This window comes from Dermacentor variabilis, chromosome 4, assembly GCF_050947875.1.
Source record: "Dermacentor variabilis isolate Ectoservices chromosome 4, ASM5094787v1, whole genome shotgun sequence".
Lineage (NCBI taxonomy): Eukaryota > Metazoa > Arthropoda > Arachnida > Ixodida > Ixodidae > Dermacentor > Dermacentor variabilis.
The window spans coordinates 40,525,921-40,553,886 of NC_134571.1; the positions used below are offsets into that span (position 1 = coordinate 40,525,921).

General features: G+C 44.3%; 3 protein-coding genes across 7 annotated transcripts in view; 2 read left to right on the top strand and 1 right to left on the bottom strand.

Moving 5' to 3' along the window:
• LOC142578984 (RNA-binding protein 26-like) overlaps positions 1-18,123 on the top strand; it is a 100,319-nt gene extending 82,196 nt beyond the window's left edge. For 3 of the 5 annotated variants that reach the window (XM_075688742.1, XM_075688747.1, XM_075688746.1), the window contains 3 exons: positions 8,426-9,941; positions 15,924-15,978; positions 17,274-18,123. In XM_075688742.1, coding sequence (XP_075544857.1) covers positions 8,426-8,509 — 84 coding nt within the window. In that variant the 3' untranslated portion in view covers positions 8,510-9,941; positions 15,924-15,978; positions 17,274-18,123. Of the gene's footprint in view, positions 1-8,425; positions 9,942-11,539; positions 11,709-15,923; positions 15,979-17,273 lie in introns of all 5 variants that reach the window. The other 2 variants (XM_075688745.1, XM_075688744.1) reach the window with 2 other exon arrangements.
• Positions 17,234-24,025, bottom strand: LOC142578985 (amidophosphoribosyltransferase-like). Its single transcript, XM_075688748.1, has 7 exons — positions 23,747-24,025; positions 22,614-22,884; positions 22,281-22,536; positions 20,336-20,566; positions 19,905-20,032; positions 19,004-19,225; positions 17,234-17,554 (listed from the first exon to the last, which is right to left on the bottom strand). Exons 1-7 carry the CDS (start codon positions 23,887-23,889, stop codon positions 17,288-17,290), a joined length of 1,518 nt encoding a protein of 505 aa, XP_075544863.1. The 5' UTR covers positions 23,890-24,025; the 3' UTR covers positions 17,234-17,287.
• Positions 24,026-24,195: 170 nt separating this feature from the next.
• The window catches only part of Paics (PAICS bifunctional enzyme), a 32,351-nt gene continuing 28,580 nt past the window's right edge, over positions 24,196-27,966 (top strand). Inside the window, exons 1-2 of the mRNA XM_075688753.1 lie at positions 24,196-24,430; positions 26,701-26,901. Coding sequence (XP_075544868.1) covers positions 24,424-24,430; positions 26,701-26,901 — 208 coding nt within the window. The 5' untranslated portion in view covers positions 24,196-24,423. The remainder of the gene's footprint in view (positions 24,431-26,700; positions 26,902-27,966) is intronic.

The following is a 27,966-nucleotide window of genomic DNA, read 5'->3' on the forward strand; positions in this document are numbered from 1 at the left end:
AATTTTTTTCAGTGAAAAAGAAATGCTTATATTTGACAAACATCACTGGTGTTGAATGTTTTATTGATTTCTGATATGTAGTGTTGCCCCTGGATAGCAGAGAAGATGGCAGCTCACAGAAATGTTGTAATAGGCTCGCACAGTAATGCCTTGCTAATTTGTATCTCTTGGGACCACATTGAAGTATTGCAACCTTACTGAGGGAACATTGGCACAGAGCTCAGATCTTTTGATAGCAACACTATTGTCCATTGCCTTTTTCTGATAATCGCTGGTGTTATAAGTGAGGGCACTAATCTGTGCTGTAAAACCCAGCAAGTGTTGTTGGGCCCTAACTCTTAGGACATGAATGCTGGCTTTTGCGTGTAATGGCCCGATCTGGAGGTGTGGGAACTAACTGACGCAGTTAGCAGTATGGACAACTTGGCAAGCACAGCATCATCCATGAGTGCAAGCATCACAGAATTGATCTACCGCATGCAAAAGCTGATGTTGGTGGCCTTCCTTATGCATGTCATGATTTTATGATACAAAACTACGTAGTAGCCTATTGTAGTGTAAGGCTAAAGATTAGATTGCTTTGTATTGTGCCAGCAATCTTGTAATCGGAAAATGTCACGATGTTGCTGACCGCAATATAAACGCGTGTTCGCGCACCTCCCAAGCTCTCGTCATTGCCAAAAGACCATGATGCAAGGCATATGCAATATGCAGTGTGTTTTCCATTTTTCTCAGTGTTAAATTAAGTGATGTGCACTGAATTGCTGTGAGGTTTATAAGTAGCCTACACCATTCATCTCTATTTATTTTAGGTTTGACATAACCATTCGGTGTGTATAAATAACGGGAATTTTCTTTAGCAAGTGCAAAACTATTTAAATGTCACTGTAGCAATCCAGGTTTCCTGCAGAATAGACTTCTGAGCACACTTCCGCTCCCCTCCTTCCCTAAAAGAAAGAAGAAAACCCGCCCTGCAAAATACGACAGACGGGCACAACAAAAATTGTATCGGAAAGAGGGAACTACGCAAGTGGCGGAACAAGGAAATAGAGCAAGCTATAGAATAGAGTGGAAGCAAGCATCTAGGGATCATTGAGAAGGCAAAAAGTTGGAATGGCACAAAGAAGAGTTGCCTAACAGATGGTACAAGCACTGAGAAACGAAAAGGGTTGTGAGTGAACTCGTGCAAGAAAAAATTAAATGCACAAGCGAACATTGGGTGCATAGCATTCGCAGAAGGGACAAAGGTGCACCAAAAAGATTCTGGAACCATGTAAGAGCACTCGGAGCTCCAACTAATTATTCACCCGTCGTGGTTGCTTAGTGGCTGGCTTTGGTGTTGCAGCGGCACTGCTAAGCACGAGGTCGTGGGATCATATCCTGGCTATGGCAGCCGCATTTCGATTTACGACGAAATGAAAAAACAACAGTGTGCTTATTAGGTTTCGGATGTGGGACCTCATACGTGCTCTTGAGACAAAGGAACAACAACACAGCAGTGCAAAGAATCACTAGTGCATTTATTGCACCTTTCATACATTAATGCCTGCTAGCCGACTCGCAACATATAGAACATTCTGGTGGGTGCATGACAAATCTAGGAAGTCCGACTCACAGCAACCGGATAATGAGCGAATATGATCACCCCGATGCAAGACACCAACGGCTATTCATGCGTACAGTCCCACGAACAATCGTGTTGGTCCATTTCAGTGTCCCGCGAAATGGGTTGGCTCATGCGCGGAACATCTGCGCCACTCGCCGACTCCAGGCCCCTAGAGCCAAGAGCCTCCTCCCTGTCACACCCGACTAGTCGGGCGGCGTTAGCAGCGCAACACTCGCGCCGTGTCTCACATGTTGCAACCACATCGACTGCCGCTGGTGATTAGCTATGGGGAGAAGCCAGATTACAGGAGACATGAGAGCCATGCGGGGAAGACATCAGGGGGCACGTCAAGAGTCGAGCGTGCCCACAAGGTGCACTTTACAGAACCCCAAGTGGTTAAAATTAATCTGGAATCCCCCACTATGGTTGCCTCATAATCAGATCGTGATTTCGGCTCGTGAAACCCCATAATTTATTTTAACTAAAAATTCTCAAACGGTTCTAAAGGATGAAAATGGTAACAACTTCAAAGGACACTATGTGCTGCAGTACATCAGAGACTTTATTTGAGATAACTTCAGCAAGAAAGAAAGCGTAGTTCCAACTCAGACAGATCCAGCAACAACAGAGCAGCCTGAGAGATCAAAATTTAGTGCACAAAATTGTTACTGGAAAAAAGCAGAAGAACATGTCCCTAACACCAAGGCCGCAGGGTCCAATGCAATCCCAAAACATCTAATCAACCACCTGGATCTGAAGAGCAAGGCACTGCTAAGTAATGCCGTAGAGCAAGTTATTAAAATGAAGAAAATTCTGGTTGAATGGCGTGAAAGCAAGATGAACCCTGTCTACAGAGGCAAAGTTGATAAGGATAAGACATGCCTGTAAAGCCAGTTATAGTGATGTCGGTGCTATATAGAATGGCAATGCAAGCCATAAAATTAGAACTGTCAGAATGGGTACAGAAAAGTGATATACTAGGGAAACTACCGTATTTACCCAATTCTAATGCGCCCTTGTATCTAATGCACGCCCAATTTTTGCTTGCTTTAAGGAAAAAGAAAGTGCTCCTGAATGTAATATGCACCTGAATGTAACACAGACCCGATTTATAAAATAAAAATATAGCATGTCCCCATATGTGTGATCAGAAAAAAAGTGGTGGGCAGAATTTACCTTTGCAAAAGGGAAACATTCTTTAATGAGCTTTCATAATGAAAGCGCCGCTTCATGGTCACCATTTTCACTTCATTGGCTGCAGATACCAAGCAAACAGGAGTGGTATTCACGAGTCTCCGCATCGGACTTGTGGAAGTATGCGTCTGACAGCGTTCCTGGCACTGTATGCAGATAGCGAGCTTGGTACAGCACCAGAAACATGGCGGCCAATTATTCCAGCTAATTCGGTGCAGAGTTGCTCGAAATTTAACGAAAGTGATAGTACCTCCGAAAGTTATTGGCCGAAAACACCACTCAAAATTGTAGTGGAGCACGAAATGAACAGACAGCAACTTTTACAAAACTGTACTCTGTCACCATTTTGGGATGGCAATAGTGCTGTGTATGACAGCTCTGAGGAAGGCTGTTGCCAACATTGTGACCACAGTTTTGCTTTTGTATCCGATTGTAATGCTCTGGCAATTTTTTAATCCATTTTCTTCCAAGAAAGGTGTGTGTTAGATTTGGGTAAATACAGCAAAGAATGGGTTGAGGCCAGGCAGACACTTAGAGGATATGTTTGTACGAACTCGCTGCGTAGAGATTTCAATAGCTCAGAATAGACCCTTGTGGATAGCATTTCCAAATATTAAGGCAGCCTGTGACAACGTAGACAGGGCATTGCTATGGGATAGTTTCAAGCACAAAGCCATAGATGACTATTTCGTGGAGCTGCTGAAAGAGATACATAGAGACACCCGAGTACAAATTGTATGAGAAGTTAAGAAAAGCAACGAAAGAGTGGAAATTCACCAAGGACTGAAGCAAGGATGTCCTCTGTCTACATTGTCGTTCACCCTGAAACGCTTTTGACGATTTTCTACAAACGTACTGAGTCGTTAGAGTAGGTCCTTCTGATCATTAATTGACACATCGCTGCCGATCGCAGCGCAGTGCTCGGCGGAATTTTAAGCCGCCCCTACCCATATGATTGAAATCACCCATATGACGTCAGTGGGGCGAGCTATCCGATTGGCTGACCAGGGCGCGTGATCGATAATTTTTCCAACTTTATGGTAAACAAATGATCTTCGTAATAGTTGGAATGTTAGTTAATTTGTTTTTATAAAAAGAAAGTAGCATAAAGAAAATGCACAAGAACAATTTTTCAGTACACTTAAGGACTTCCGGCACACAGCAAGTGTTGTCTGCTTGTGTTACAATGTACTCCATTTGGACGAGAGCTCCGCGGTCAGAGTTGGTCTCAGTCTTTTCGCGAGCACTATGATTCGACTTTGTTGCCTTGTGGACTGCAAACGTAGCGACTGGCAATATGTCAAGCTTCGACATCGTGTCCCTCTGCAAGGCAGCGTACGAGCGAACTGGCTGCTGCGCATCGGACTGCCGCTTTACGATCGGCGCCAGGATTTGCGCGTTTGTGGCCGTCACTTTACACCGGAAGATTACTAATGCAATAGCGTTTCGCGAGTCCCGTATTAGGACAAACTTAAGCGCAAGGGGACAGAGTCTGGCCGCTTGACTGTGCCGTAACGGGATGAGCCGAGATGAGCAGAAGGGCAAATGTGTATGGTCTGCACGGTGCAGCCACCTGGTGGCAGAGAGCTCAACCATACACAGTAGCAGCAACGAAGCGTATTCTTCTTTGCTGCTGGTGCGTATTTTTCGCAGGAGTGTAATCATCAACACGTTGTTTTTATAAATGTTTAAAATGTTTTACACTTGGTTAGAGCAATATTAGCGCTTTGTTTGGCTGGTTAAGCGCTGCGCCAACAAGTGTCTGGACCGTGCAGACCGATCAGGCCGCTCACGTACGTCTACGCCAAAGTTCCTTCATCAGCTTGAGTTTATGCCTCCAGTCATTTGCCGAAATGACCAGCTTGCCTGTGGTTAACGGAATACCAGACACGTTCGGCGCTACGACAGAATGCTCGCAACGCACGCTGCTTCGATAGCTCTCGCTTGGGGTCGACAGCCAAGCGGCTAGCGGAGAAGTTTCGCGCGGGCGGGGGCGGGCTCCAAAACAACCGGAAGTGGACGATGTGACGTCGCATCGTGACGCAGGACCAGTGAAGGCGGAGCTTAGCCCCGCTCGCTCGGCGAACGAGTTGAGGAGGAAAAGCGTGGCTGGGGAGGAGGGTAACTTCTAATCGCTTGTAGCTCCATTAATACGTAACGCTTCACTTAAATTGTGGTGCGAATGTTCTACTTAAGCTGTACCCTACGCGTCTACAAAATTTGTCCGAGCCGTTTCAGGGGCCCTTTAAGGGCATAGAAAAACGACTGGAAAACAGTGAATAAGGGTTTGATTTATCCTATATTCATGATAGGCAAAGGGTGCAACAGGTGGTCCCTGGACTGGTTATGCGGACGACATAGCGCTAATAGCAGACAATGCAAGAGATTTACAGGCACTTGCGAATGTGTGGCAAAGCAGCGACAAATCTGGGCCTTAAGCCCAAATTTACGCAATTACGTGGTATCGATTCAACAAGTCCAGCAACATAAATACCTTGGTGTATACATAAACGAAGGAAATGCTTAATCAAGCACCCACAAAGGTAATCTGAATATGAAGGGGAAGCGGAATGCAGTGATAATAAAGCATAGAGCACTTCAGGGCTACAATAGATAGAGAGTTTTAGCTTGTCCTGTGTTCTGGGAAGCGCAGGCAGACTGGGCATACTACTGGATGGGTGGGAGGCGTAAACGTGAGTGGCTTGACAGGTGCTGTCACCTCGTAGGGCAGAGCTGAATTGGACAAACATAGAGGTAACATTGCATCAACCAAGAATTTTCTACTTTGCTGCTGATGTAAATTTTCAGCAGCAGCGAATCATAACACAATTATGGCTCTGCGATAATTTAGACCAGCAGCGAAAAAGAAACACTTGGTTACTGCACTACTAGCTCTGCATTTGTTTAGTCAAGCTCTGCGACACCAGGTGGCTGCACCGCTCTGGCTGCTCACGTTTATGCCTACGCCCCTCAGGTAAAACGCCCAGTCCGCCTGAGTTAACCGGATTACTGGACAAGCTAAAACTCTAATATGAGGTGGTGCGTGCAATCTGGAAAGGAGTAATGGTGCCAGTGCTAAAGTTTGCAAATGCCATTGTGCTTAAAATCTATAGCTTGTCAGGGTTGGAAGTTAACCAAAGAATAGTAGGCCAGTTGACTTTGAGAGCCCATGGTAAAACCACAAATGAGGCAGTGCGGGATGACATCGCTTGGGCCTCTTTTGAAGTCGAAGAAGCAAAGAGCAAAATTAGTTCTGAAGACTCAGAAATGTGAATAAAAATAAATGGACAGCTAAAGTGCACAAGAAAGTTGGCAACGAAGTACAGGGTATTTGAAAGTGTAAATAGACAACCAGGAGTATTAAAAAGGAAAGTGAGAGAAACACAGACAGTGAATTAGATGCAAAGAATGGAAACAAATAAGACCATGGAAAATTACAAGAATGTGTAGAAAGAAACTAGAGGGGGAAATCTGTATGATAACACAAAGGGCAGTGCCTTGCTATTTGAGGCTCGAGCTGGTTGCCTGAGGACAAAAACATACCGGAGCAAATATTTGCAATAAGATGAGGCATGTGTATGCTGCAGGAAAAATCCAGAGACTACTAAGCGCATCGTAATGGAACCAGTGAGATCCGTATGTAATGTACACTTTTCAGAAGCACTTAGATTTAAAGTAGACAGAAGCATCAACTATCAACTAGTCAGCTGTCGAGAAAAGCAATAGAAATTTGAAGTATTTTTGGTAATAAAAGAAGAGAAGAGATTGATACGACCAGATTCGCTACAGGCATACGTAGCAGTACAAGGTGGATAGAGAAGTTTTGGGGAAGAGAAAGAAGATTCTGGAGATGCATAAAAAACTGTTAGAATGAAAAGCATGTATAGCATGCCTGATTAACTCAAGCAGGCTAGGTGACTATTTGTCACTGCCCCGTTTCAAAGGGGATGCCAATACAGTAAATCATCATCACAGTCGGCTCAACAACTAGGCAACTAAGCTTTTTGCGAAAGCCAGCTTCTGGACGATGAAGGGTGCAGGTGTGTTAGTAGTGAGAGCACATCATCATACAACTGGAGGTGCATGCGAATGGTGTGGATTTGGTGAAGGACGAACCGCATAATATGGCTGCATACATATGGATAATGTAATCGAAAATGCTCTATTCACGAATCTCTGTATACCTCCACTGCAGCATTGCACAATCACGAGCAGCAGTCTGTGGCCCACACATGTTGCGAATATTAATTTTTTCTTTGCAGCCTAGGCATCAGGGCAGGTCGAAATGAAGTGGTAAATTTATGCGCACCTCTTTGAGCAATGCAATTTGTTCAGACAGTTTCACATTGCATGGTTGTACCAGAAAAATATTATATTAAGGCGAAAGCCTTACATGCCCCATGAAGCGGGAAATCCAGCGAGCATCCGGCGTTAACATTGGATGGTAAGAAAACCTACGTGACCAAGTGATGACGTGATGCTCCTACCACTGGACCTGCAGCAGCTCGCACTGCAATGTCGCACTGTGAACAACCACTGTGTCTGTTAGACGCTGTGGCAAGGTGAATTAAAGGGAATTAAGGTTGGTACAAATTAGAGCAAGATGGATTAAGGTGGAGTTCTAATTTAACATGATAACTTAGACAAGTCCTAATGCTTTTGCATTCATATCATGTAAAGATAGTTAAGTGACTGTCAATTATTTTATGCTGGTACTGTGGTACACAGGCTTTTGCTCCTGACTGTACGGGTTATATATAGTGTTGATGTGTATTTATAGTGTCTTGTTATTGTGTGTTATTAATTAAAGAGAAGGACTAGTTCGTGAATGTTCATGATGTGGATTAGGCAAAGGACAAACGAGTCCTACATTTTTTCTGTTTTTTGTCATCAAAGGTTCCCCAGTGTTGCATTTGTGGTCATTTAGCACCATAATCTGCATCTCATCACTATGGTGTCTTATGGTTTGGGTGTACATAGCTTTGGGACATTACATCCCATCAAATATTATTAGCAGTACAGAACATACTGCACAGAACACACCCACATTATTCAGGCATGGTGCATTGTCATTATCGCCATCACCTTGGGTTACTACTGTATAGCAGTGCAGCATGCATAACACACACTGCAAATAACAGTGATTCCGTATAACTTCACTTGAACAAACTTTCATGGACCTTGGTAATGTTATCACTCATATCAAGTGCACATGTGCTCGTCCAAGTAAAAACATTTGAGCAACAATACCTTGGTTTGGGCGAGTTGGTTCATGTTGAGTTTTCACAAAAACGCGCTTAAGACATACACGAAAGGAACACATATGACAGTCCTGTCGTACATGGTCCTTTCATCTTTGTCTTTAGCGCATTCTTATGAAAACTTTCATTTGAGCAAGTCCTGCACGGTTGGTCAAATGTAAATATTTCACATTTACATTTTGCTGATCCACTTGCATCTACATTCACATTTACCAGTGAGCATTTTTGTTTATAAGTGGCACTGTGCATTTACATTGTACACTGCCACATTTTAAGCGTAAAGTTGTCAATTGCACCAGAACTGTGTATGCCTATGTTTGAGCAGACAGTATTTTGTCACTAATTCGCTCCATTGTGTCTACAGTCAAACCTGGCCTTGGAAGAAGACCTTCTTCTTGTGGACGATGAAGAGGAGGAAGACAGCGAAGCTCGCTCCTGGCGACGATGATGGCCTCACCTTCACCTGTCATCCTTCTTATTTTTTTTTTCTATTGTGACGCTTATTGTCAACTTTCTTGCGCGCTCCATTTATAATGTATTTCTGTACATATTGTGGCCTGTATGTCACTTTTTTTTTTTTAACAATCTTGTGCATACGAAATAGTACACCCAAACATGCCACAACACAACATGGTGAAAGCAGAGCTTTGTTTTCATTTTTCTTTTGTTTGTGACTCGCATATTCGTAGATGTTGCTAGTTTCACCGTCTCTTTTTTTCCCATTTGTAATTGACGCCACCGTTCCACCCTTCGTTGTCTGCATTCTTGCATGGGATTCGCTTAGGCAACTTTGGCTTCCCATGCAGTTTTCGGCAAACTCTGTGGGCCAGTTCCGAACCAGATGCTAGCATCTTGTAGCATCTTAGTTATTAATGAGGGAATGCTTACCTTGGATCTTGTTTTAAGTTTATCGCACCTTCATGCAACATTAACCTCTTCAGTTTTTTCTTTTCTGCTTCAAAAAAAAAAGAAAAGCAACTTTTTCGGTTAATGTGCTAAGGTTCGAAACAGTCTTTTTCTCCTCCACTTTTTATTTTATTTTGAATATATATAACTTGGTTACAGAGCTGTAGACTCATTTTCATGCTAGTCGGCTTTGCGCCATTTTGACGTGATGGAAGGCAGTGACGTTGTTTGTTTAGGTCGGCTAGTGCATTTGCCCTAGCATGGTGGTTGTCATACTGTGCTTTAGGATTTTTTTTTTTTTTACCCAGTCCTGCTGAATATGGTATTCAGTGCCTTTAAGCGACAACTTTCGCTCTGCTGTTCAATTGATTGTCTTGGCCCAATCTTGGCTGTTTTTTTCCTCCTTTACTCTTTTCGCAATGAGTTTTTCTTACTTTTTTTTTCTTGCTTGGCAAGGTGTGTAAATAGTTTTTTTCGTAAAATAATATTGCAACCAGTATGCAACACGTTACACATGCAACAGACACAGCATGCATGGTATGGATCTTGCAACTGAAAAAAAGGCAACGACAAAAAAAAAAAGAGAGAAAAAGAGAATTGCTGAAAAAAAGAAAAAGAAAAGTGGAATAGCCAAATTTGTCACCTTTTTGCCAGTTTTTTATGGGTCCACACAGAAAAAAAAAAAAGAAAGAAAACAAAAAAATGCTGTTGCGGCGGAGCTTCGATTACCGACACTGTTCTCCGTCCGTACCCTCAAACTTTCAATCCAAGCATCAAAGACAGAAGACAAGAAGTTTGGATTCAGAAGCCAAAAAATAAAGATCAACATGGTTTGGAGCTGCAATGGACAGCATGGTATTGTAAGTATAGCACATTCAACAAGCACACAAGCTAATTTTTGTAGTTGTGTTTCAGGGTGAAATGGCATCCCATGGAAGTCGCAACACAAAGTATTTTGGTGCACTTTAACAATGGTAAGTGACCTTTCCTGCTCATATCTCATGCAAGCATTAGCATTAAAGTGGTGTCTAATGGCACTTTCTTTTTGTGATATGATGTGAAAGATTTTCTTTGTGTGGGATGTACTTTCGTGTACAAATGGAAAGTGAGAAAGTTAGGCACAACTAGAATGTATTTTCTCATTTCACTTTCATTGAGGCTTATACTCTCTTGTTTAGCCAGACACATAACACCATGAAATAGCAACCTTAAATTTTTACTCAAGAAGTTTTCTGCTTTATGTCTTCTGATTTATGTTTGTGCTTAGTGGTGCTGTAAGGTCAACTTCTGGGATCAACAAAAAAGCGCATTGCTCACTGAAACTTCCTTTTATAGCCAATCTGGGATCAACAAAAAAGCGCATTGCTCACTGAAACTTCCTTTTATAGCCAATCTGGGAGCACCTGGCACAGCGACAAGTGGTACTGCAGCTGGACTTGTGTATATACTCGTGTAACGGCCACAGGCTTCTTCTTCCTTTTTTTTTTTTTTTTTTTTTGAGATTCGAGGGGAAAAATTAGGGGTGCAGCCCCTATTCTCAGAGAAAAATACTTTTCTTTCCGTAAATATTTTCGGTGGTACTTGCCTTTATTGAACTACAGTACTCGCTTGTACTGACTCGCTGTTCTTGGCTATTCCCGTAGCACGTCACCTGCCGGCTGGAATAAATGGCGACGGCAGCCTCTTGGTGCCATCTGCTAAATCTTGAAGTCTGTGCTTTTGCTACCTGGAGGCGCCCAAAAAATTTGGCATGACTGACTTGTTTTGCTGACAATTAAAAAAAAAAGCTTCAGAATTCCTGCACCACACAACCGATAACTCTGCCAACCTTCTCAATAATCAGGGGTGCGGCTTATACACGAGTAATTTTTAAATATATTTTGGGGGGAATTTTTTTTTTACAAAGTTCTGGGTGCAGCTTTTACACGGGTGCGGCCATTGCAAGAGTATATACGGTAGGTAGTTAATGTATGCAACAGTGCAGTAGCCTTGCTTTGTAGAGGCACAAAGCACTTATGCTGTTTTTCCATCATCCCTTGTACTTTAGTGCTGGGCTCAAAGCACATTATCTATCTATGGTCCAACTTACGGGTGTACTGTATCTGCTGCCAACTTTCATTTACATTAACAGACACTTGTTATTAAAAGACCAGTCAGTTTGCGTTTTACAGCATGGTGATGTATACTGACCCACAGAGAATTTTGAACAAAATTGAATCCAGCAACGGTGAATTGGCAGGCCTTAAGAAGGGGGGATGCGAATTTAGATATTTTCTGTATATTGTGGCCAATTATGATGAAAATGCACAGAGTTTATCCATTAGCTTTTCATGCCGATTTCAAATGCGCGACAATGTTGCTTGTAGATCGATTAGTTTAGGAGATAGATAAAGCTACCACTCTTGTTTCTGGAGATAGTAGGAAAAAAATGCTCAGCAGAAATCAAATATTTTTGGGTAGGTAGATATAGTAGAACTTTATTGATACGATTTCCCAGTGCCAACGCTCACAATCGAAAGCACAAAAAATGACCCAATACAGGTATGCCTTTTTACCTGTTCATACGTTCCAGGAAGACACAATCTTTCGGCACCAGTAGATCGCCAAACTGCAATTGTATGATACATTCTCCAGCCGCTACATCCCATGCAAACATGAGAAAAGGTGCGAGGCGAGCGCAATGGAGAACAGTAGCCACCCGCTACTGTGGCTTCCCCACAATGGTCGCCCGCCCGTCTCACGTGAGAAAGCCCACACAAGTTTCCTTTTCTGGTACCAGAGATTCTCCTCCAGGGTTGTCGCACACTGCATTCACAGCTATCGCCGTCAGCCCTATTGCAATAAGCATATTCACCTATCTGTTTCACAGTGTGTGGGCCATAGGTGCCACTGGAAGCGTACTGCACGCCTTTTAGTGGGTGACAACCGAAATGCATGGCCGTTCCCTGCTGCAGGCAGCACAAAGGGAGGATCATGTATCGCACTGGTGGCATTGTTGTTGCGCACCAGCTCAGTTTCGTTTATATTTACTGTTGCAGTCTTAAAACAGTATGCAGTAGGAAAACGACGATGTGCATCTCGAGGTTACACCAGCTTGGCGCACTTCGTGCCACAACGTTTTAGTGCCGAGTGGGCACGTCAGAACTTCCCACAAAAATGCTCCGCTTGAAGTAGCTGCTGACCCAAGCTGAAATTGAGGAGCACAAACGTAAGCTTGCCCCAAGCCGCAAAAACAATGCGTCTTGGTCCCCACGTGCCCCACCAGCTCTGTATGCGTCAGCGTTTCATGCTGAAATGATTCGCGCAACACTTCAGATTACTTTGATGACTACTGTACTTGAGTCTGTCAGATTATTTAGCGAGTTCAGATCATATGTTTTCCCGGTCAGCAAGTTTCTTGCATTTTTTCTTCAAAATGTATGAACAAGGTTTTACTGTTTTAGAATATCCAGTATATGCAGTGCTTGAAGCAGTTTTCAAATCAAATAATTAGTCATTCTGCCGAAGATGATCAGAGTACCATGAGTATTGAGAAGAAAAAAAAAAATCAGATCTTGAAAGTATATGGGCACAACATTACAGTTTTGCTCCCAGCACTATCCGATTACTGATTGAGCTTTATGTTAAAGAAACGTTACAGTTTCGCCCGAAAGCAAAGCATCGATTGTGATAACAAATTATTAGACAGCAACATAAAGTAAGAATAGTAGCTTCATTGGCCGCATAAGGTTGTAAATATTCGCTTACTAACTAAACTAACAAGCATGGTGTCGCACATGCATAGGCAAACATGAACACATCTTAGTCAATGTGTTCTCTTCCTCCCTGCCTCTCTCCCTTGTATGCAGGAGGTCGAACCACCATCTTTTTTGGCTTACCCTCGCACGCTTTCACGCGCACTGAAAGCGTATGGCGCGCAGCAGTGATGTTACCACACTTGGACTTTATAATGAACAGCAGGGCAATGCCGACGACAGCTGCAGATATGCACCAGGAGTGTCCATGTAATTGTTATCACAATATCATGAGATATCACTCCGACAATTAGTAAATTTACCGAAAAACATGTTTTGTGAAAAAGTGCTTTTTCAGTGTCAACTTCAGCTCAGATTCAACACTTATATGTAGCACAAAATAATATTTCAGGTAAAATAGTGGTCTTACAAGTAAAATGAAAATTAAATTATGGGGTTTTACGTGCCAAAACCACTTTCTGATTATGAGACACGGTAGTGGGGGACTCCGGAAATTTATACCACCTGGGGTTCTTCAACGTGCACCTAAATGGTCTTATAAGTATAAAATTATATATGTATACATGTACAGAAAGAGCAGCTGTATAATTTTGTGCCATTTTTTGGTTTTTAGAACCCAGTCCCCCTTATGTTAACCAAACCTTATGTAATCAAGAGGTCTACAAAACATTGTCTGGTCGAGCAAACGCATCAGTTATACAACAGATTACTGGCCAATTTCAAAAAAATTGCAGCAGATCCAACGAGTTGAAATCTATATACAGCGAAGCTTTGTTTGAGTGCATAAAGAGTCGAAACACGAGTATGCATGCACGTACACAAAAATTATATTGAGCCTTTTTTTTAAGTGGAATTGTTGACTACTACCGAATACGAGGGACACGTTGAACACATGAGGGTTTCGGAGCCAGCATGCACATACATACGAAATGCAATTCAAATTCATTCTATCAGCAAGAAGCATTTACTTCCTCATTATGCAGCCGTGGATTCCTGAAGGCGAGCTTTCTGGTTCTTTTTTTCTTTCCCCGCACGGCCAGTGGTGGCACAGATGCAAGCGCCATCTGGTGGTGCTGCAAGACACCCAGCGGCGCGCTCAGCATGTGTGCTCCGTTGTGATTGGTTGGCCTATTCAGCAAGGTAGCAGCCAGGCCGCAGCTCCCATGGTCACGAAACACGGCAGGTTCGCAAAGAAAAGCGAAGCTCGCAAAGTTGCAGAGTCAGCAGACGTTGCAGGCTCAACAGACGTCCACAAAGCTACGAATGTAGTTTGTGAACAAGAAGCCAGCTGCGGTATAGAACTTGATGACGGCCTGAAGCAAACTTATTCTGTTGATGGATGAGTGAATACCATTCGCACAGTGTGAAATTTGATCTTGCTTTACCACTGGACAAGGAACAGCTTCAGCACGGACTTGATGTTGCAGCAATGCACATTTTCCATTCAACATTTCTCGCTATTGCAGTTGCTGCTGTTATGATTTAAATACCAGAATCTCATCACGTTCTCCAAGTTTGAAATTCTCTGCTGTATTTTTGATTTTGTTAAAGAGGTGACCCACTGTCGTGTTCTGCTGGTGAGCACAAGGTCACAGGTTTGAGTACCAGCTGCTGTGGTCCTATTTTAATGGGAATAGATTGCAAGAGTGCTCATGCATCAAGCATACTATGCATGTCAAAGGGACCCTGAAAGGATTTTGATGATATTGTACAAACGTACAGAGTCCTTAGAGTAGGTCCTTCTGATTATTGATGTATCTAAGTGCTTCACGTAAAGCCTGTAATTTATTAGTATTTAAAAATGTACATTGCTGCCGATCGCACTACACTGCTCGGTGGAACTTTCAGCCGCTCCTACCCATATGACTTAAATCGCCCAATTGACGTCAGTAGGGCGAGCTATCCGATTGACTGCCCAGGGCACATCATTGATAATTTTTCCACCTTTATGGTGAACAAATGATGTTCGTAATAGTTGGAATGTTAGTTAATTTGCTTCTATAGAAAGGAAGTAGCAGAAAGAGAATGCACAAGAACAATTTCTCACTACAATTAAGCACTTCCGGCACACAGCAAGCGTCGTCTGCTTGTGTTACAACATGCTCCATTTTGACGAGAGCTCCGCAGTCAGAGTCGGTCTGTCTTTTTGCGAGCACTATAATTCGACTTTGTTGCATTGTGGACTGCATACGTAGCGACTAGCTATATGTCAAGCTGAGGCATCGTGTCCCTCTGCAAGGCACCAGGGAGCGGACTGGCTGCAGCACCAGGATTTGCACATTTGCGGCTGTCACTTCACACGGGAAGATTACTAACGCAATAGCGTTTCGCGAGTCCGGTATTAGGGTAAACGCAAGCGTAACAGAACAGGGCCTGGCGGTTTGACCACGTCGTTCACGGGATGAGCAGAAGCGCAAATGTGAATGGTCTGCACGGTGCAGCCACCTGGTGGCACCGAGCTCAATCACACACAGTAGCAGCAACGAAATGTATTCTTTGCTGCTGGTGTAAATTTTTCACAGAGGTGTAATTGTTAACACATTGTTTTTGCAAATGTTTAAGATGTTTTACACTTGGTTAGAGCAATATTAGCTCTTTGTTTGGCTGGTTAAGCTCTGCGCCAGCGGGTAGCTGGACCGTGGATACCGATCAGGTATGTCTACGCTAAAGTTCCTTCATCAGTTTGAGTTTATGTCTCCACCGTTCCATCGAAATTCGCAGCTCGCCTGTGGTTACCGGAATACCAGACATGTTCGGTGCTGCGACAGAATGCTCGCAACGCACGCTCTTGCTTGGGGTCAACTGCCAAGCAGCTGGCGGAGAGTTTGGAGAGGCTTCTTGCACTCGCTCCTAGAGAACCAGAAGTTGACAACACGACGTGCCATCATGACGTAGAGCCAGTGAAGGCGGAGCTTAGCTCCGATCACTCGGCAAACGAGTTGAGTAGAAAATACATGACTGTGGAGGAGGGTAATTTGTAATCGTTCGTAGCTCTCTTAATATGAGACGTAGCACACAAATTGTGCTTCGAATGATTAACTATCTCTACCCTATGTGTCTACAAAATTTGTCCGAACCATTTCAGGGGCCCTTTAATGAATAGCAGTTGGTCAAAATTCATTCAGAGCCTTACAATTTGCTCCAGCAAACATGCGCATCCACTTTTTCTCTGTGTTTTACAACGGTGTTTTCCGGTTGCAGATGGCACCATTTACCCCTCTATTGGTTTCTTGACCTCAAGCATGGTGCTAAACAAGTAAGTACAGCCAACAATCTGCAAGAAACATATGTCCATTTGGCTGCATCCGTCTCTGATAACATACACTTCGCGCTGAAATGCTTTCATAAAGCTCTTCCACATTTTATTCAACAAGCACGGGGTGTCTTTCAAGAAGTAACCATTAAGCACTCTGCTTTTCATGCAAACGTCACAGCAAAAGACGTGTGCATCTTTTATGTACATTCCAGTATTTGCGGTGGTACCATGTCACTGTCATATTCGGCACATATGGTACTTAAAATATTTTGTAGTGGATTTTCAAATATACATAACGAATTTGACGTTTTAGCAGAATGGATTACCAGAAAAAATGGCACCATTATTTGGAGTACATGCAGAAAGAGGCTAGCGTGTGCCAAGGGTTCTGAATTTTCATGTAATACAATGCCAGCAGGAATTGAAATTGCTATTGTTTGTGTAAGCAGCCCAAAATTTAGTGATTTACTGTGTCTGTACTAGTGCATGTTAGTCCAGAATACAGCTTTGAATTGCAGGGTAGCTACATGTCGGGCTGCATAGAAATCCACCTTCTGGGATGCTGACCTTTAAGTGACACCAATTATATAGTTTTTCACATAAGTTTCTTGAGCACGCAGCATGCAAGAGAGCCCAGTTACATTCTGGGCACCCAGCCAAAAAATAAGGCATCTTGAGGCATTAAATGATCTTAGCCTAGCCTCCTGTATACTTTTGTGCTTGCCGGATCAACTCAAAACTGCCATTGTCCCTGCCAACACGTCACATGGTGAAAGTTGGCCCTTACTGAGGGCAAGGCAACAGCAAACAGTGCCCAAGCTTGGCGAGCGAAACATGTAGCTGCAGCAGAGAGTTTGTATCTCGGCAGCAACAGTGGTTACAAGCGGCAGGTCCAGGTGGCACAGATTGCATCATTTGGGAAAGCAACTAGAGACAGAACTTTATATTTTATTTATTGCAGTATTGATGTTTCATTGCTGACCTGCCGTTAATCAGCAGCAAACATCAAAAATTCAAAAATATGCAGTTATTTTCTACCGACAAGAACACCTGTGTTTTGCAGAAATGGGTCTTAATGTACGCTCTGCTTGGACATAGCATCACAAGCTGTCTCTGCCAGCACTGTTACTGCCGTCCAGGTCTACAATTGCCTGGTGTTCCATGAAGGGAAATATATGTACGAACAAGTTACAGTCTCTATTGTTCATTATGCCTAAATTTTTAGGATCTTCTGAGCAGCGCATATACACAGACAGAACAGACTCAAACCTGTTTATTGTTACTAAAATTTGCAGCCACGACTGTTCAGCTACCACTCAAGTTGGACCGGGTACTTCCCAGTGAGGCATGCTGTGCAGTGGCCGACCTCCTTGTTGCCACCGTTGGGACGTTGGACGCCCCTCTGAACAGCAGTGGTCAGGCCTTCGACGGATAGGTAGACTAGGCTGGCAGCCCCGAGTGTGTCCGCCAGCTGCTTGGCATCCAGCGTATTGGCAATGAGCTCCTCCTTCGTTGGAATGTTTATACCCATGTAACATGGGTAGTGCAGAGGAGGCGAGGCGATGCGGATGTGCACCTGAAAGAGCAGAAGGGGCACAGAGATGCTGAAGGTGTCTCCAAGGGACTTGAGACAAAGCATGTTGCTGCGTGCAATAAATGTGATGATGTGATTGTGAAGTGATTGAGGCCAGCAAGCAGTTATCCCTCTCAAGACAAGCCCAGACAGCATGCCATGTCTGAAAATAGTCCAAACCAAGCAAAATAGTGCCCCAAATGAATTTACGTATAAGTACAGCTAACTGCAACTGAAAGTTGAGCAAGATGGTAGAAATTTATGTTACCGAAACTTAAAGGCAGTTGTACAAGCATGGACACGAGGAGGAATGAAAGAATGTCAATTGTGTTACCCTTTTCATTCCTTGTGTCCGTGTTTGCATGCCTGCCTTTCAGAAACATAAAAGCATGGTTTGTACAATACATATTTATACTATTTCAGAGAGTCGCTGAATTTGTTGAGTTGACCAAAACTGTTCGCTGTAACTTTAATTATCTTCCTCTATCAGCAATGGTGACATGTACTTTCCAACTGAACTCTCCCGATTTTCAACAATATTTACTGATATAAATAAATGCTCTGTTCCAGACTCTCGTAAATTTCCTCAAAAACGTGGGAATAAAGCACAGCAAGACAAGTAGCGATATCTGCTCTAACAAAGAGAAAACAAAGACAACTGTTTTCTGTGCAAAGTGTGCTTTGACTGCACATGTGAGGTGACTTCACATAATGCATCACAAGAAACACCTTAAGGATACTACAAACACTGAAATATTCGCAGTGTAATTTAGCATCTCGGGCTGAAGTCAAAGCTATAGGGGCATGGCGCATTTGTTGTATATTCAGCCATTACATTTCTTTTTTTTCTAGAGCTTGTATGTATGTGTGTGTCTATGTATATATAGTATATATTACACATTTCTTTTTTTGGCCACCAGTTAGTAAAGAAAGTTATATATAACCACGCAAAATGAAATTATCTCCTGGTTAAGAGGGAATTAAAAATTGGCTGCTAGATGGCAGCTGTGATAACTCACTGCAGTATTCTGGCCTAAGTGACTACATACACATCACATACACAAGCCACCAGCTAAGCGTATGTCCTTTAAATCGAAGTTCAAGCACTGCAAACTGCTTGAATTCCACAAATGTTCACTGATTCCTGCAGTTGTGCATTTGAGGCAAAAGTCATAGTATTATTTTGTATTTATGTCAGCTTCCTGGCAAAGATTTAAAGCACCATATGTAAAAAAATACATATTCAAGTTATTGTTCTCTGCCCACTTGAAAATTGAAAAGAAAAATGGATCAACAGTTCCACTCTTGAAACACTGTTTAAGGCAAGTCCTTTTTCTTCTTCTGGGTACTGCAGTGTGAACAGAATTCTAGCCATGCAAAGCCCCTGCACAGTCTTAAATATGGCCAAAGTGTGCAAAGCATGCTGCTACAAATTGTCTTGCGTAAACAAACCTCTTTAGCACCAGCCTCCTTGAGCAACTTGATGATGCTTCCCACAGTAGTGCCTCGCACAATGGAGTCATCGATGAGAATGATGCGCTTGCCATGGAAGTTGTCGGACAGCGGGCCAAATTTTTTCGCAACACCAAGCTGTCTTAGACGAGTGCTTGGTTGGATGAAAGTGCGGCCGACATAACGGTTTTTGCAGAGGACTTCTGCGTATGGTATCCCCGTCTGCAAAGTGATGAAGATGACACCTAGCTTAATAAATGAAACACCTGTCATGTCGGCAACAAATCTACATGCAGGGCTATAACGATAACCACAAATTTGCAGTCTGGAAAATGAACTTGTAAACAGCTGAATGATAGATTAGATTGATTTATTTACTTGGATGTCTCAAAATGCAACCCTTGGGCTATCAGGACACGCTAATGAAGGACTCCAGATGATGCTTGCTGATCTCAACCCACATTTTGTTATGCTTAATTTAATTTTACATCGCTTTCTTATATGTCACACTAAGTGGCTGATTCCAGCTATAGCAGTGGCGTCCGAGTCATGTCCCAGCCAATAACAAAAGACAAAAAGAATGGAAAATGAAATGCATTCATAGAAAATACAGCTGCTGGAGTTCTTTAATATGCATGTAATTCTAAGAACATGGACAACTTTCTAGACCAAACCGATTAGAATGTGGCTATCACATTCTGTGACATCCAGATAACGTCTGACCTCGTGCTGAGCAGCAGAACACCACAGACACTGAGCCAAGCCAGCAAGCAATCCTCATCCTGCCCGATTATAAGCACCGATAATGTGAACGCATATGTTCTGTGTGGTGCCCCTGCACATTGTTGCATGGAAAGACAATACCACCTATTGGAAAGTGCAAACATAGGTTGGCCTTTACCATCTCGGAAAACCCAAGTGCAGCAGGGGTTGCAGACTCTGGTACCGTGCTGACAATGTCGGCCTCAACAGCAGCTTCTCGGGCAAGCTGCTTGCCGCATTCCCTCCTTACAGTGTAAACCATTTGACCTTAAAGTGAACAAAGAAAAAGTTATAGCACATGGTAACATTTCTAAATTGATTCCTTCATATTTAATGTGTTTCATGCTGGTTGATTTGGTACATACTTGTGAATGAACAGGAAACCAGCGTAGATGTGTAGACAGAGGAAGATATGGATGGGAGAAGCTCTGGACTTTTTAGTGGAGTGCTCGTCCAGTTTATTTCTTTTCTTTTGTGCGCATTTGTTTGCTGGTTTCCTGTTCATTCACAAGTTTGGCGACTACACGTGTGCATAAGGATTATATTACAACGTTTCTGCCTATGGCTTACCTTCAAAGATGCTGTCTGGCCTTGCAAAATAAACATATTCAAAAATGCAAAATGCTGGAGGCGCAGTGTAGGGCCTCGGAACCACACAGACTGACTTGGGCCCATGTTTCGTAATCTCCACAATTTCGCCTGGAAGTACTTCGCGGTAAAGCACTCCGCTGACGGACTTGAAGGCACAGGACTCGGACGACACAACCCAACCTTCATATTCAAACTGTGGGTTGGTTTTGTCTGCAACAGACAAACAAGTACAAGATATACTCTTAATTAAAACAGGAAAACCCAAAAATTTGCATTTCATGTTGAGGCCTGGCCTCAAATGAGTGCTTAAAGAAAATATTCTGCCCCTTCATAATATGGAATGCCACTGAAATATCCTTTCTTTTTCTAATCAACAGGATGAGTCAAAAGCTCATGGGATGTGGTGTCTGAGAAAAAGCTAAATATTTCCAGATACTGGGCATGCCACCTGAATTTTGAATGTGCTACGTGCACTGTGTATGTGACCAACATAACGTTGTACTGTTTTAATCGCTGCAAGCTAAAACTGGGCTGCCATTCAACTTTTTCACAGGACATACACCTCTGAACCTTTTGAACCTGTCCATACAAGGTCATAGGACTGCACACGTCGTGAGAAACATGCTAAAAAAAAATGTTCTTTTACTTTGTTTCACAATGCTTCACAATTTCACCTTTACTTGCAATACAGAAACATAAGCGGACTAATTGATAATACTATTTATCCAGATTAAGAGAGCAGACGGCATTTGAGGTTATTAACAGGCACTGGTTCTAGCAGTGTGCATGCATGTTATGTTATGCATGCATGTTATGTGTGTGAAGTCACTTAAATTTTAATAACTTTATTGTACTTGTGTGCACTTTCTCCTTGTTTTTGACAAGCTGAATCTCTTGGATGATACACAATGTAGCCATTGTGGTGGTAATCAGACTAAGTAACATATGGTGCTTCACAACGCTAGATTAACCAGTAATGCAGTGGGTTTACCTCAAAACAATGGAAAGTGTCCGATTCTTATTTTCTCGCTATAGAAGACGGAAGACAAAAAAAAATAAGGAGGTCTCCTTGGAATACTAGTTCTTAAAATTTCACATCTTTGCCTATGCAATCGCACGTAAAGAAAAACCCTTCAATACCAATGCAATTGAAAAAAAAAAAATGGGTGTCATTAGTAATGGATTTTCTCCTTCTGGTAGCTACTTGTCTTCCTTAAAACCAAGTTCATAGAATTCTATTTCACATTCAAGACGTGCACCATATAATCTTGTGTAAATAGTATCGACCAGGCATGCACGTTCAATCTCACCTGAACATGACCAGTAACATTTATTGTTTCATGTACAATTTCTCCATCTAGATATGAGTGAAATTGCATGGCTTTTCATGCATTTGCTAACACTCACCACTTTCCTTAGTGGGCACCTGTGTGTTTGTTAATTATATGTTCGCTGTCTTAAGGCAATGTTGCCATTATGGGTCTAAGTTTACCGATTATAAATCTCAACCGCAAGACTGTACTATCTTATCTGTGAAACTTGTCTGTCAGACTGAATGTCGAACCGCACATCGTACCGACTACCCCAGCACTCTTAACAAGATAGCAAGACCATTAAACCATGTCTACACAAATTCACTACACCGCATGCTGTAACACACATAAAAAGCTTCCTATGATAACGGTGCCACTGTGAACAACAGTTCTCTAGGAAACTCAAAAACATTCTTTTATGACTTCATCAGTGACAATTACTTGCTTCACTGCTACTAGTAAAAGTAATGCTTAGAAAATAAAAAACTTCTACATTAATATGTACACAATTTAGATAATGGAACCAGAAGCGACTTCATGTAAGTGCAAGGAGTAATGCTTAATAGGATGTGCCCCCACATGTTCTAGAGGCAATAACATAATTAATGTACCTTTGATTCCACTGGGTGGAACTAGGACCCCTATGCTCAGTGGTCTGTTTCCAAATGGGTCACGAACTGCATAGATGGTGTCATCGTACATCATAATGAGCGAATACGCCGTAGGTGTCAGGGTCATGAGATGCCTTATGCGTGCTGGCCAATTGGGGCCATCTTCCTCTTCTCCCGATGGCGGAGGCTGACTCAGAATTTGCATAATAAGCTCAGAATCCGATCCTGTCGTTAGCCCCACACCCTTGTTGAGGATCTGCAAAAGCAATTCACTACTGTAATGCACAGAAACCGCATACTTGTTGAAATGCTTTTTTTTTTACAAATTCTCACCTTCCTGCGAAGAGCAATGGCGTTCACCAGCTCTCCGTTGTGAGCTATAGCAAGCAGGCCGTGGTTTGTATGTACAACAAAAGGCTGAGCCAATTCGTGCTCTGAGCCGCCGGTGGTTGAATAACGTGTATGGCCTACACCAAGATTTCCCTTCAGTTTCGTCATGGAGTCCTCATTAAAAACATTGCTCACAAGGCCCATTCCTCTGTGAACAGCGAACTTCTTGAGGTTTTCACCCTGGCTTGTCACAATACCAGCACTTTCCTGTCCTCTGTAATCAGCACAAAATATGACTAGTCTAGAACAGCTAGAACAATAAAGAACTTGACAAGTACTAAATCTATGCAAAATAAACGTGGTCGACCAACTGCTCTGACCAGCACATGCTTTTACTGCCCAAGTGATACAAGGCGCAAAGATTTTGAACTCCCAACTTCCCCCCCCCCTTTTTTTTTGTCTCGGTGGTTTTGTTAATTTAGTTGTGGCCTCAAATTACCTTATTACCACAAACTACTCATGACTATCCATTCTTTTTAATTCTGTTGTGCCAGTATAAAGTTCAAAACAAAAGAGCCAATCTGTCCAACACTCGTGATTGGCTGCCTGCGTATTATATTGCGAACTGTTTTACGAGACCTTCAGCTATTCTTGCGCACCGTTTTTCTTCGCCCTGCGCATATCTGCCGGTTATGCTAACGGTCTAAAGACAATGCTCCCTGCGAATACAGATGGCGTTACAGTCTTTGCTGTTGGTTTCGCTTTCGAAGCGCGCGAACCGCACAACGAAGTCGTCGCCTTGTTGATGGTTTATGTATCACTCGCGATTTCGCAGTCGTGTGACCGCTCTTAATATTTCGAATAGGCAAAGGTCATATATTTATATTGCGAATGCTGTGCTGGACGGGCACTGCTCGTGTCGCCATCATACCTCAGCTGCGTCTTATCGCCCGTTATCAATGGCCTTAGGCCCTTGCCAGTGTGGGCTGATGGACAGCGTCACCGGCTAGCTCCTCGAGCACGGCATCGCGATAAATCGCCGCGCGCCGTCGTGTTCTTGCGGTGGCGCTCACCTACACCAAGCAAGTAAATCGCCCAATACTTCTACAAGCATGCGCTGTGATGGTCAAACCCACCTGTGCTGCAGGGCGACAAGTCCGAGGCAGATTATGTGGCTCACGTCCAAGTTGCTCGGCCACTCTCCGCTCGCGATGCAGCCAAACACCCCGCATGCTTCGCGCAGTTCGTGCTCTTCGTCGAACTGCACTTCTCGAGCCATGCTGGCTGTGTCCTGTGCTGTCCTGCTGAATGTATTGGCTGGGCGCACTTGGCGGTGGCCGCAACGGACGGGGCCCGAAACCGCGCGTTGCCTCGGCTGTGAAATCTGTACTCCACGCAGCTCGCCGTCGCCGCAATCGGCGAGCACGTGGTGCCATTTTCGCCCTCCTCGCCGTCTACTCGCTCGCTGGGCAGCACCCCTCGCCAGTCGTTCTTCGGCGATACTCTTCCGTGATAACGATCCCACCGGCAAGGTTAGCACGGCTTGCCTCTTGGCGCCTATCAGTTGCGCGGCGGGCCGCCTGACGTCTCCGATCCTCCTCGCGGAGCCGCCTCCTCTCTCGGCCACTATTCGCGCGCCGCTACTGAAGCAGCTGAAGCCACGTGTTGAGCCCGATCGCGCCTCTCCTGACACCGTGGGTCAATTTGCAGCTCCCCCTGAAAAGGCGGCACTTGGAGCTGCTCTTGTTTTAGGCAGGCCCGTCGATTGTCTCCCTCCGCATTTGCTCGCACCTCCGCCAAGGTCGCCGACATCATGGCTAGTGAGTAGCACGCTCGCACATTTACTGCGCCGTTGGAATGCCCCCGAACGTTCATTCCCACGGTCTTCGACCGCGTGCTCTGCCCGCAGAAATTGAAGCCGGCGATGCCGTTCGAACTCGCGCTGGCGGCAACTGACACCGCCGCGTTGGCCGCTTCTGTTCGACGCGTAGTGCAAGGGTTGCGCGCATCTACGATGCGCACTCGCGTGGGGTTTTCGATCGCGTCGTCTACTCCGTCGTCTGGGTGGGTGTGGCTTTCCGTAGGCGCGGTTTGTTTTAAAAGCGCGAAAACATGCTACTCCTCAAACCGGATTGCTCCTTGCCGCCGGCCTTGTGCGTTCAACGCATGCGGTTACTGTTTTGGCGCTAAAGGAAACAAAAGGCTCTAGATCTTGTTTACGTACTGTGTCGGGCTTGTTCGTTTTCCTCCATGCGTCACTAAATTCCCAAGTATGCGCAGCTGCATATTCGCCGTAACTGTGACTGGTAACTGTACCAGCTGCATTTTGTCAAAATGTCGCATATTTCCATAATGTTTGCTGTTTCTTCAAGACGTCCGAAATCTCGTTTAACCGAACCCACAAACTGTGGCATGTGTCACGGAAGATATTTAGCTGCTCGAGTGGTGCGTTAGGCCGACCATGTTTGCCGCGCGTTTGTCAGATAGCAGAACGGTAATTGCCTTCACCCTTCTTATAAACGACCGCTTCGTGCAACTTTTCTGTCGTTATCCTTATAATGTGGCAGTGGAATTTTGGCTTTGACTAAGAGCCATTGGCCTTTCTTCTCTCTCATCTTGTTCAGCTACTTCAGCGCGTGCTGCAGTACTATAAAAACAAGTTCTGCGTCACATTACACTCTTAAGCAAAATCACATCTTTTCGCCACTCAATAATCGTCATTTGTCTTGTCCGCATTTTTTTTTCTTTAACGCTGCGAGCCCGGTACTTTCCATTAACGAACGGCATGCGCGTTATCAGCATGACATAGCATTCCCAACAGGAAAGTAGCTGGCGCGGCGTTTTCAAGAAAGGAAACGCAAGCAAGGCAGATTACGATTATTTTTGTGGCAGCGATACACCCCAAAGGGTGTACCTCCGTCTAAAAGTGCACTTTTAAAAGGTTTACGCCCTTTGGGGTGTATATCTGCCACAGCAGGCACGTACCCCCGGGCCCCCCCTTGGGTACGTGCCTGATCATTAGTGTCACTTTTTTTTTCGCGATTCATATACAAGCTATCATGCATCCCAGCTAACGTTAGCGAAGCTGTTGAACGAAAATAAAGATTGGAAAGAGACGGTGCAAAGTACAATTATAAAACCTAATATGTTCGATCGCTCGTCGGAAGTATGTCGATGGAACATGGCGGGTCTTACGATTGTATCTTGCACCATGCTTTTTAAGTTTTCTTTCGTTGAATAGGCTAACGTTAGCTGGGACACCCTATATACGGCATATATTTCTGCTTTCCATATCGCAGCATCATTTGTCACCGCTTGCACTCACTTTTGTACAGTGGCCACCTTATGAAGGCTATAAATACTAATTCAGATATAACCGAAATAAAGGATAACGCTTCTATTCCATTCAAATTTGGATGTGTATATTTGCGCGCGACGTACACACGCGGACGACCACTCGGTGCACTTTGGCTCCTGAAAACGCACGGCGCGACGACCGAACTACTTCCTTGCTGAATCCTTCCTTGCGAATCTATATGCTCGCAATTATAGAAATTTCAGAGGTGCTAGCAGGTACAGCGACAACGAAGCAATCTTCGCACCTAAGTGAACTTCACCGTAACGCGAAACCGGCAGAAGGGAAGTTCACCATGTGAATGGGCAGCTTCAGAGATTGAACCGCTGTAGCTGTACAATAGCACGTTATAGACTGCGCAAACACATTGTTCGTTTCACATGCCCTGTGTTGTAATATTTTAGTGCACGTATATATGGATACATGCCTGCTTCTTTCGCCTCAATTTACGCAGTAAGCGATGTAGATGCATATGTCTCCGTAAGGCATATATCGGTGACGCGAGATTCCTGTTCGTTATCAGACATTCCCGGACGAGTTGCAAGACACGCGCGGAATACGAATGGGAAGCCGTCTAAACTGAAACCATCTGCAGGTTGGGGCTGCGGCGATGCAGGCTCGAGTTTTACGCGACCTATGAGACGTGGCTGGTGTTTATACGCTTGAACGTATCTTTACGCCTGTGGAATACTCAGCTTAAGTACCAGCGCGCTATATTTCTGCGTTCTGCCGCAGGCGGTCTACGACTGGGCAACAAGGTAATCGAAGGAAAGACCAAGGTTGTGTACGAACTTCCGGATGAGCCGGGAAACGTGGTCCTAGTGTCCAAGGACCGCATCACGGCCGGCGACGGTGCTCGCGCCCACGACCTCCAGGGCAAGGCGGCCATCTCGAACGCAACCGCTGCGAGCATTTTCACCTTGCTCAACAACGCAGGTAAGCAAATGCAAACCATTCAGCAGCGCGAAAGGGAACCGCGCCTCAGCTCGGCAGGCCCGAGAAGATAAGGGCGGATATTTGCATGCGTCATATAGTTTTCGTGCTGGGCAGTCGAACTGGATCTCGGAATGCTTAAAATATATTCTACGTTTAGACAAGATATATTCGCTTTCTAAATCAAATCCACGTGTTTCCTGCAATATATTTCAGCACAGTTGTGCGCTTCAAAGTAAACATTTGACGCATATATAGCTGTTGTGTGATCAGAATCAGTCAGTGACTAAAGGATTGCCAATTTTTTTTTCGAAGCAGACTTGGCCTCTGACACTTTCTTACATATGAACCCCTACCTGTCCGCGCCAGGGTCTTGTGGGAGAGCAGGGGGTGAGTAAGGGGGCGGGGGGTCTCACTGAAGACGACTCTTCATTTTAGTTGTGAGCGCAGGGGGCCATTCCATCCTTGCGCACCCCGTGGTGATAGGATGAAAACGATAGGGGACGCAGGAGGTGCACCCCCCCCCCCTTCCTCCCGCCTCTCGCGCGTCTCTCATAGCCCGTCTTTGTCGTTTTGGGACGTTGAACCCCGTAATTTGGCTTTTCTTTATTTATTTAATCATTCGTTACCGTTGCGCAATACCCAAAATCAAGCACACGTTCGGGTACCGCTTCCTGTTTACGATGTGTCTCAACGCACTGCCGCTGTCAGTGCATCTGTAATGGTATTCTGCTGTGAAGGAAGCCCATGCGACAGCGTGGAAACTTCTGCGAGGCGGTTGGTAGCGCATATCTCGACTCCCTTCTAGCGAGTGTCGTCCTTCCTCGCCTATGCGCAGCTGTTTTTTCTTTTCTTTTCAGCGAATGACACTTGAGCGGAGAGAGCTGTTATCTCCTACAGCCGTCTAGGGGAGGCGATAAAAATCGTCTGGCTAGGCTCTTTCGTGCCGGTTCCCGCTGTCGCCTCAGAGACTCTGCTGAGTGTAACGATGGGAGGGCTTATACAATCTCCACGCGACACGCCACGCAGATAAGCAACCGCCGACACGACGGCTGCGCGATCGTGATT